Below are 9917 nucleotides of genomic sequence, written 5' to 3'. Positions count from 1 at the left end.
TACATGCAGTCTTGACAAATAAAGCCTTCATATTTGGAGAAATAGATATGGCTGCAGCTGCATACACTACATGATTTTTAATGCCTTGAAACTACCTGATTTTCAAATTACATCAGACAGGACAGGACCTTAAAAGTGATTGTAAAGTCCTTAAATTTTGGATTAAACCTCCTGTGGTCAGTTTCATGCTTGTGTAGCCTTTATTTATGAACAAAAAACAACCAAATATAAGTCATTGTTTCTCAGGAGCTAAAGCTTTACTGGATCAACACTCTTTATCCCTCAAAACAAGAAAAACAAATCAATCTAGGCTCAATCTACACATCAGTTTAGTTTAAATATAAAAGATTTATTGACATGCCAAAACAGCATCTTCATATATTAGACATTTGTATTTTATGTACACACGTGATGGATAAAATGAGGTCAAAGGTTGGATGTTGTAACCTCATGTCTTCAGTCAGACCTGCTCTTGAGGAAAATGTATGTTCTCCACTCAAAGTCAGCAGGATCCTCAAAGTCTTCTCATAATATGCTTTTGTGGGACTTGTGTTGTGATGTTTTTTTTTCCAACAAATTGCAAGATAACGATAAGTTCAGAGCAACACCATCCCTCCATGTTGGAAGCAGTAGCTGTGGTGTTGTAGCAGGTCAGGGTTTAGCGTCTTTGTCTGCTTGGTTGGGAGGAGGATCCATAAGGTCCCTGAATCCCAGTTTTTCCAGGGGCTCCTGGGCCATCAGCTGACTGGAAAACGAGATAATAAGATAACGGAACAAATGTCAGAAACAAGTGAAGCTGGACTGTAAGTGTCATGCCAGGCACATTTCATATTTCTTACTGGTTCATCCGGCATTCCAGGTAGTCTTTGGACTGCAGTCGGCACTGGGAGTTGTTGAAGTTGTTGTCTCTCAGACACTTCATGAACGTCTCCTTGAAGTCTTTACACTCTCCTGAAATAACAGTCAGTCACAATCAGCCTGAAGGTTCAGCTAAGTAGAGTTTTGCAGTTTGTCAGGCTGCAGATAGTGTTCAAGTTAATGTTAGACAATATTTCTGCACATATGTTTGCAATTGAAATGTTGCTTTTAATTTTTTTTTAAATTTCCTATATATACAATCAGTATTTGTGATGTACTTTTGGAATTTCTTAGTTCAAGCTTGGATGGTGCACTCTGCTGTAAACACACAGGACAATACCATCTGTTGGATTCAATTATACCTGACAGCCAGACAACGTGGTCTCAAAAACATTGTGCTTTGTTTTAATGTGATAAAGGAGAATATTAAACATGAGGTGTTGTGAGTCCTTTAGAATTCACAAATACAATCTACAGTTAGTTTGTTGGACTCAGCACTTTGTTTTGACACTGACTGGAGAGTTAGGACAGAGCAGCATGTGTGTCACATTCAGCATTTTAATAGACGTGACAGAAACACGATACTGTGCTGTAATTTATTCACTGAACTGCAACTTCTATTTAAACTCTTTTCCAAATTTGCAACTGTTTCATCCCAGCTAACACAGTCACAGCTTAGGAAAAGGGTTAAACTATACTATCATGCAGCAGACTGATTATATTATATATTATTTCCTCCGGGTGGTTAAAAGACTTGAAGATTTGGAAACAAAACAAACTGGTGCTGAAGTAGCTCGCACTCCTTTCATTAATACATTATAGCTGTAAATTACAAAGTAACATAAACGACTAACGTAGCGAGCTGAAGAAAGACGACAGGGCCAGTTTGTGTCACAGCTGACGTTACAGACAGCAGTCTTTGTTTTCATGTCAACAGCAAGACAGAACTCCGACATCAGTTATGCAAAACTTACTGCGTTATTCAACAGATACAAAGCCGACAGTCTGTAATTTAACTTACCAAAATGATCCAGTGGGAAAGAGCCTTTATCAGGAGCCCGAGGTTTAAAGCTCTTCGACCCGAAATTCATAGCAGTGGACATATTTATGTTTGTTTATAATTCCTAATTTGAGAAGATGCTAGTCTGCGAGTCAACAGTCGCCCTGTGCGTCAACCCGTCGCAGAAATATGACGTCTCTATGGACAGGCAGTAGTAGTCGATTTGGTGGCATCGATCATCGATCATTTGAGTAATAATTTGACATGTAAGATAAAACAGTGTCATACATGAATCTAATTCATTTTATATAAACAGTTAAATGTATTTTTCAAAATCATACAATCTATACACAATCTGCACAAATCGACAAAGAAATACCTAAAGAATCTTATTAAAATCCTGCTAAAAATATACACAACATATAATATTGTGGGAATATCATAAACATGTTTACCGTGAGGTGCGACCTCATTGTTTCGACAAAGTACAGCTATGTTGTGTTTGTAAATAACATAAAACATAAAATTACTATACAAAAATATTTTTCTCTTTTTAAACATTTAAATAGTCTTATGTATTTGATTCATTAATTATTTCAGATGTATCATTTTTACTAAGATGTAATAATTAGTGGATTAACAGATTAGTGAATTGACAAAGAAATTACTGTTTATCTTTGGGTTTTGGATTGTTGGTCGGAAGTTATTTGAAGATCTCATAGAAATTGAGATGGACTTTTTAGGGGTGTTTTCTGACCTTTTATAGGTTAAACGACTAATCGGATAATTAAAAATTAATTTCCAACGGATTAGTCAGTAATTAAAAAATCATCTTCAGTTGCAGCTGCATTTTTATTCACTTGGTAATCTAATACTGCTCATATTCTTTCTTGCATGCAGTCTCCAGTTGTTTATAGCTTGTCAGTCACCTGCAAAGCACTTAACAGCACTAACATGTTTGAAATGTGCTAATAAATATTGATTTGAAATATGATACAGACATGGGCATTTTATTGGAATATTAAAGTGGAGGAGAGTGTAAATAATAATTAATCATTAATATCAAAACAAATCAATTGATGATAACACATAAACAGCTGAGCATGATTTCAAAATGAAAGCAAAATGGACATTCCTAGATGACTTTTATATTTTTAAGACAAGTGTATTCAGGTAGCCGCCACTGGATGTCTCACTATCATTACATATGAGACTGGACGGTGGCGAGAAGACAGACGGGCAGGGAGGGAGGGAGGTGACGGTAATGTGGGCTTGATCATTATGCAGTCAGCGAGACTTGGTAATAGAGCTATCAGTGTGCGTGTATGTGTGTGTGTGAGTGAGTGAGAGAGAGAGAGAGAGAGAGAGAGAGAGAGAGAGAGAGAGAGAGAGAGAGAGAGAGAGAGACTCTACCTCCATCCTCTCGGTTTGGATCGTTCAGTCTCCTTCGGTCTTTCTCTCCTCTCCAGTTCAGATTGGAGCTGACAGGTGATCGGGCTTCCGCAGCGGATGTTCTTGTGCTTGGCTTCTTCCCCACCGCGGTGAGGCTGGACGGATAAACTCACCATGGCGCAGGAACCGGAGGGGAACAACCGGCTCCTGCAAGACGTGCTGGCGAGACCGGGCAACGAAACGTGCGCTGACTGCGGCAATCCAGGTAAGCGAGCCCGAAGCCGGTGTCTGATGGAGCCAGATGCATGCAGCTGCACTTGCACCAATGCATCTACAGCCTATTGCATGCGCTCAAGGTGGGAAGATGCTGCTTCAGAACCAAAACAAGTCAAGGGTGTCATGAATTTCCTTTTTTGGTCCAAATATGATGAAGCCCTGCTGGAAAAAGCCACCTGAAAACCCCTGTTGGCAGGTAAAGACCAGGCCTACTGAAAGCAGACTGCACTCTGGACTTAGTCTGAGCCATAAACACATAAAACACTCCAATGTGTGTGGCTGACAGCTATTATTGTTACTGACAATGTGTGTGTGTGTGTGTGTCCACAGTGTGCTGGTAATGTGGTCTGGTGTCATCATGTTCTACACTGTAAGCAACCTCCATAAGGCTCACTCAGTAATTATGGGTGTGTGTATTTTTTGCTCTACACATTTGTTTTCCATTTACAGAGGAGATGTGTACATAAATATATATATATGGGACATGGCACTAATCTCTAACAGGCAGTTAAACATTCCTCTTTTGCATTTCAGTGCATCTTCATCCTTTTCTTCATCTCTCCCTGTTTCCCCCCCTTTATCCCCTCTCTTCCTCTCCATCCCCTCCCTTCTCCTTTTTTCTCCCTCAAATGGCAATAAACCAGTGAGTGGCCGCCGAGGCTCCAGCATGGGCTGTACGCCCAGTACTTGGAGCCAAGCCCACCCAGGATGCCTGTTCCTTGGCCCTGGTTACGGTTCCTCTGAGGACTGGCTGGTAGCGGAGCAGCTTTTGGGGCCAGCATGGCTCTTGCAGAATTATAGCTTTGTCTGAGAGACGGACACTTGAGGAGGGATTTCATTTTGACCAGCTTTAAAGAATATGTTTTTTTTTTTTATGTGGCCTTATGGTTTAAGATGTACCTAGAGGTAAACGTTGGGCCTGACTGTCGCCATGCTTCGTCACCTCTGTAATCATTCCACTAAAAATGTAGCCACTGTGAAGCGAGTGTAGAACAGCTGTTCTGTGTTGTACAGCTGTGAAAGGTGCATTTGGGGTATAATATGACAGTTCTGCTTGGAGGACAGAGGTAGCCGAATAGTCAGAGAAGCTGGTAATTGAAGGGTGACTGATTCAGATCACAGCTAGGAAAACCACAGCTGGTGGTGAGGTGACTCAGATGCTCTCTTCTCCCTCAAACAAGTGCTGAGATTCCCTCGAGCGAAGCTCTTCAAAAAAAAAGAAGAAGCTGAACAGACCAGGCTGCACGGATGAAAAGTTTTAGGATACACACCCATGAACCATACCGTTATGCCTCCACTACCAGATCAAGAATTCCCAGGCTCAGAATCCATATCTCATAATTGTCAAGATATGAATTATTGATGCAGGTTCGGTGGCTCTATGCCAGCAGGGGACAGGATTTTTTTTTTTTTATCTCAGTGGCTTTTTCAGACAAAAACACCACAAATTGTCTCAGCACAGCAAAGTAAACAAGCATATTGTACTGGAGTGGGTGGGTGTTGCTTGGTAGGATGAAACAGGACAGGTAGTATAGACCAATAGACAGATAGATAAGCCAGATAGATAGATAGGTTAGTACATTGATATATGATTGAAAAACAATGAGTGTTTCTCTGCATTGGTATTGATGGTTTTGGCATTTTCTGGCTGCAGCTGTGCCGCAAATCTTCTATTAACAGGGTTGGGTAAGATTACGTTCGCATTATATATAGTAAATATCTGCAACTGGTTACATAATACTCTGATATAACAAAAATGAGTCATCAGAATATTTTGGAATACCTTTTGGATGACTTAATTTGTTGGTATTTCACAGTTTACACATCCTTTCTCACATAATCAGGATTGATTACCTGTATTTTTGTGTGTAATCTGATTACATAATTCAGATTAGATGTAATTAGTTACCACCCTACTCTGTCAATCAATCAAAGTCGTTCTTTAAGTTTCATATGTAAAAGTGGAAGAGATGAAAATGTAATGAGATGTAAAGAGAGGACCTGAAAACTGTGATGTGGGAATTCAGTAATTATGTCACTGTATGTTCACAACTTTAACAAGTCTTTTCCATAAGTAGGTTACTGTGACACAGTAAATCAGAGGTTCCCAACCTGGGATGAGTCTTAAGAGCCACTGGATGATTAAAGATATCAGTATGTTTGTGGGATTTACAAACATAATCTTAACTCCCAACAATTACCTAATGAAATTATTATTTTTGAGCAGGGCGTGGCATTTTTGCCTTTAATTGACAGTAAATAGTTGAGAGGCATGTGCAACAAACCAGATCCATCCAACATTTATCGTAACTTTCCGAAAACTGACAATCCAACAAGCACTGAGAAAGTAGACAAGATCGACCTTCTCTTTCAAGCTCTCTGTTTTTATTCTTCCGTTACTTTTCGTACGTACGACTGAATGAAACACCATGAACGCCTTTGAGGAAAGACTGTCCAAAACTGTGCACCATGATCTATAATTGTATGAGTCATTGTGTCTTGACCTTCTCCATAATGGCAGGTTTTATGCTTATTTATATTTATACAGGTATAAATATTTTGAAAGACACTTTGTACGAAACTTTTACCAGTGCAGCAAAAAAGAAGAAACTGAATTCCAACACACAAAAGTGTTTTTTCCAGACCTTTCTCTAGTCATTGCCATTTTTGTGTAGTTTAATACTGTATACGTTTATCAGCCTCTAAAGGGCATTTAAAAGTAAAAAGTATAAAATTATTTTTTGACTGAGAGCTGGCGAGTGGTTGCAAGCAGACATGCCTTGTATAAAGGGGTCACAAGAAATAACGCTCTAGTACACACAGAGATATACTGTAGTTCAAGATAGATCAAGATCAACAATGAGTTGATTAAAAGATTAGTTGATTGACAGAAAATGAATCAGCAACTATTTTGATAATTGATCATTCTCAATTAATTATCATAAGTCACTTTTCAAGCGAAAATGCCGGATTTGATGAGGAATTTGCTGGTTTTCAAAGTCTTACATTGTGTTTGGAAAAAAACAAGCCTTTGATCACTTCACCTTGAGGTAACAGGCATTTTTCTGTGTTTTCTTCTGTTTTATTCACTAAACGACAGCCGATTAATCAAGAAAATTATAAGTGATTAATCAATAGTGAAAATAATCATTAGTTGCAGCCCTAGCTCAAGAAGAGTCACTGAAGTTAATCTTAACAATCAGATGTGTTAACAAGAACAAGACAGTACCATAATGGCTAGCTGACATGCTCTGCCATAGCTAACAAGGTGACATTATTTATTCACAAATTAAATCAGACACATTAATAATGAAATTAATAGTTGCCAGACAGACATTAGCCATTAATTCTGCTAGAAATGAACGGCGAGCTGAAAACCTACAATAAGGCCTCTGTGTGACATCACATCAGAGCCCTCTATTGTGTGTGAATCTGCAGGCTAACAGAGTAAAAACAGACTACCTCATCATCAGCAGTGACCTGGCTGTCCTCCCTCACCCCTGTCTTATCTTCCCATCACAGATACAACATCCATTAACCAAACGGAAAGCCTGCTGGAATTGTTCTGAAAACACATAAAGCGGCAACAGTGCTTGTGCATTTTTTATGCTTAGTCATTCTTACTCTGCCCTTCCTTACCTTTGTGGGGGTTTTTTTTTCTCCCTATCTTCTCTCTGCTGGTGTGCTCAGACGAGACCGCTGAGAGGCTGAGCTGGGAGCTTATACGGCAGGGTTTCTCTGTAGCTCAGCAGCGTTGTGGTTCTGCCCTTCGCTAAGGACACACAAACGAGTTATTCCCTCCAGAGAGACGCCTCAGCAGTCGTCTGTGGTGCGAGGAAGGTGTTTGTTGTGCAGCAGAAACAGCAGGAACTCTGATGAGATAGACGGAAGTTTAGGCTCCAATGGCTTTCCTGACTCTTTTTTTTACAGCTTTTTGAGGGAAAGTTGGAGAAAACAAAAACTTTTCTGCATTTCTCTCTGCAACTCAGTGTCCTGATGACATATGGTGTGACTAAGTGAGATGTAGATTGCTTCACATATTTTTTGTCTTGTTTAAGTTGCATGAGCTTGATAAAAGAACATTATGTCATCTTAATACTATGATAGAAGCAAGTATTTTATACCCTGACTAAAAACAAGGGCACCAGAGAGAACTTTACTAAAGATTTGAAGCAATTTTTACAATTTAGCATCCGAGTCCGCTCTTGTGTTTCAGAATGTGCGTCCATTTAGAACCATGAGATTCAGTTGTTGTCATCCTGCGTTAATATAGTAGTTATGTTTCTGCAGCATTCATTTTAACTGACTTATTGAGGCGTTAAGGGAGAGAAAATTTAACAGTATAAATGATGTTTGCTAGGGCTTCCTAGTCAACTAGTAGTTGTTAGCTCAAGCTATTAATCATCTAGTCAGCGCATGTTTATGATATTAATTTAATTATTTAAGTATTTATTTTTTGGGGCATCAGAAAATGGTTTGAGTTCCAGGGATGAGAAAGAATGTGATAAGTAACATTGTTAACACTGTGCGACATTACAGAGAAATACAAAACTTTAATAATAGGCCTTTAAAATATACGTTTTACAAGCACACACATAAAGCGAGCTGCCTGTTAACAACAATGCTAACGGCAAAAGCGCTAATGATTTTTTTTCTTTCACTCCCGTGGGTCAGTTAATTCTCTTAAATCTCTCAGTTAGTTCTGTCATATCTCTCATTTTAGGTGTTTTCCTGGTTGTTATCACGGTGGACCGTGTCACTGACTGAATGATGAAGTTACACATCGGTCAATTCGGTCGGGTGGAACCGTGTCTCACCATTTCCAGTATTCATGGTTTCAAATTAAAATCCCCCTCGTGTTTCATTCACATTCCAGCCAAATATGAGGTTTTGATAAGGCGCAGCTCCCAAATGGAGTTTGGGGTTTTTCTTTTCTGCGACTAACCGACCAATGAAAACTTGGTCAACTACTAAGACTCTTCTCATCGACTAACGGTTGGTCGACTATTAGGGGGCTTCCCTTTGCTTCATTACAGTGCAGCAAAGGGAACACCATTTAGGAGGACATTTGAAAATGATGTTTGAGCTATGAATTAGGTTACCAAAATGCAGCTTAGTGTAGACACAAGACAGTTTGAGGTCCATTACAAGCCCTTGAGGAATGAATCATCACTAATGGCATATGTAATGGAGGGAAATAGGGGAACTCCACAGATTTGACACATGAAGATCAGTTTACTCATCACAGGGAGTAACACTCTGACTGTGTAAACAGATGTATAATATCTGCAGCTCTGGAGGAGCTAAGTCAAGTCTGAGAAAATAATATCTCAAGGGTCTCAAGGGTATCTCTATCTCTTTTGGAGCTTCTCCCATACTTAGAGCTAACTGCTTCAGTTTTCACCATTTGTTTTTTTATCTGTTGCTTGTGAGTTCCCCAAATTCAGTTTAGTTCATTTCACTAATATGACCGCACAGCTAAGCTGGTGGAATTTGATTCCGGCATACAGTTCCATCACCATCATTGCACAGACAAGAGTCACATAGCCACAATCAGAAATCACAAATACATAGCACAACGGTTACATATAGATTGAATGGGGACAATAAATGAGTGCCAAGGAGTTCCAGACTTATGAAAGTACAATGCCAAATTGCTGGAAAAGTGGTCTTTGAGTTTGGGGTTTAAGGCATGTGAACAAACAAAACCAAGAGTCTACAGCCATGCTAGCGGCTGTGTAAGGCTGCACATTTGTGCTTTTAGCTAAGATACCAACATGCACACAACTGCAATACTAACATGCTAATGTTTAGGTGATATAATCTTTACCATAATCATCATCTTCGTTTAGCATGTTAGCATGTTAACATCTGGTAATTGGCACAACAACAACACAAAGTACAGCTGTGGCTGAATGGAATGCTGTTAATTTGTGTTAGACAAATTTAAATTTGACCAGATGACGGTACTAGATGAAAACTCAGGGGATCACCAAAGTGATAAAAATGAATCCTTAGAAGGACATAAATGTGTGTTCCAAATTTCATGGCAATCTATCAAAATAGTTGTTGCCAACTTCATGTTGGCACTGATGGACAAGTCAGATGGTCACCAAAATCATAAGAATTCATCATGAAGGAACCATGAATGTCTGTACAGTATTTTCTACCAGTTGACCAAGTAGATGTTGGGATATTTCACAGGATACATGAAAAATTTGACTTGCTGGTGGTACTAGAGGAAAAGTCAGGGTATCATCCTCTGGGCACCATGGATATCTGTAACAAATTTCACAGCAATCCCTCCAATCGTTGAGATATTTCAGTCCCGACCAATTGACCCATATGGAAATTGCCATTCCAGTAGCCACGCCACTAGCTGCTCTTGCCA

The 9917-nt window shown here is 39.3% G+C and overlaps 2 protein-coding genes across 3 annotated transcripts in view; one reads left to right on the top strand and one right to left on the bottom strand.

Annotated features, from left to right (window-relative positions):
• Window positions 1-328: 328 nt before the first annotated feature.
• LOC122971062 (cytochrome c oxidase assembly protein COX19) lies at window positions 329-2052 on the bottom strand. The gene is made up of 3 exons (XM_044337506.1): window positions 1880-2052; window positions 840-951; window positions 329-745 (listed from the first exon to the last, which is right to left on the bottom strand). The coding sequence occupies exons 1-3, from the start codon at window positions 1959-1961 to the stop codon at window positions 652-654; spliced, it is 288 nt and encodes a 95-aa protein (XP_044193441.1). The 5' UTR covers window positions 1962-2052; the 3' UTR covers window positions 329-651.
• Window positions 2053-3104: 1052 nt separating this feature from the next.
• The window catches only part of LOC122971804 (arf-GAP with dual PH domain-containing protein 1), a 33854-nt gene continuing 27041 nt past the window's right edge, over window positions 3105-9917 (top strand). Inside the window, exons 1-2 of one of the 2 annotated variants that reach the window (XM_044338552.1) lie at window positions 3105-3158; window positions 3328-3515. In XM_044338552.1, the coding sequence (XP_044194487.1) occupies window positions 3425-3515 (91 nt within the window). In that variant the 5' untranslated portion in view covers window positions 3105-3158; window positions 3328-3424. Of the gene's footprint in view, window positions 3159-3223; window positions 3516-9917 lie in introns of those variants that run through there. The other variant, XM_044338551.1, reaches the window with a different exon arrangement.

The sequence above is a fragment of the Thunnus albacares genome, chromosome 20, assembly GCF_914725855.1.
Source record: "Thunnus albacares chromosome 20, fThuAlb1.1, whole genome shotgun sequence".
NCBI classification, from domain to species: Eukaryota; Metazoa; Chordata; class Actinopteri; order Scombriformes; family Scombridae; genus Thunnus; species Thunnus albacares.
Note: the sequence above shows the minus strand (reverse complement) of the source record. Positions and strands in the feature narration are given on the sequence as shown.

Bases quoted from the DNA above. Each gene is read 5' to 3' on its own strand.
- LOC122971062 (XM_044337506.1), bottom strand. From the start codon at position 1,961: ATGTCCACTGCTATGAATTTCGGGTCGAAGAGCTTTAAACCTCGGGCT. The intron at 952-1,879 runs GTAAGTTAAATT...CTGTTATTTCAG, and splicing joins TTTCCCACTGGATCATTTTG to GAGAGTGTAAAGACTTCAAG. The intron at 746-839 runs GTAAGAAATATG...CTCGTTTTCCAG, and splicing joins CTGGAATGCCGGATGAACCA to TCAGCTGATGGCCCAGGAGC.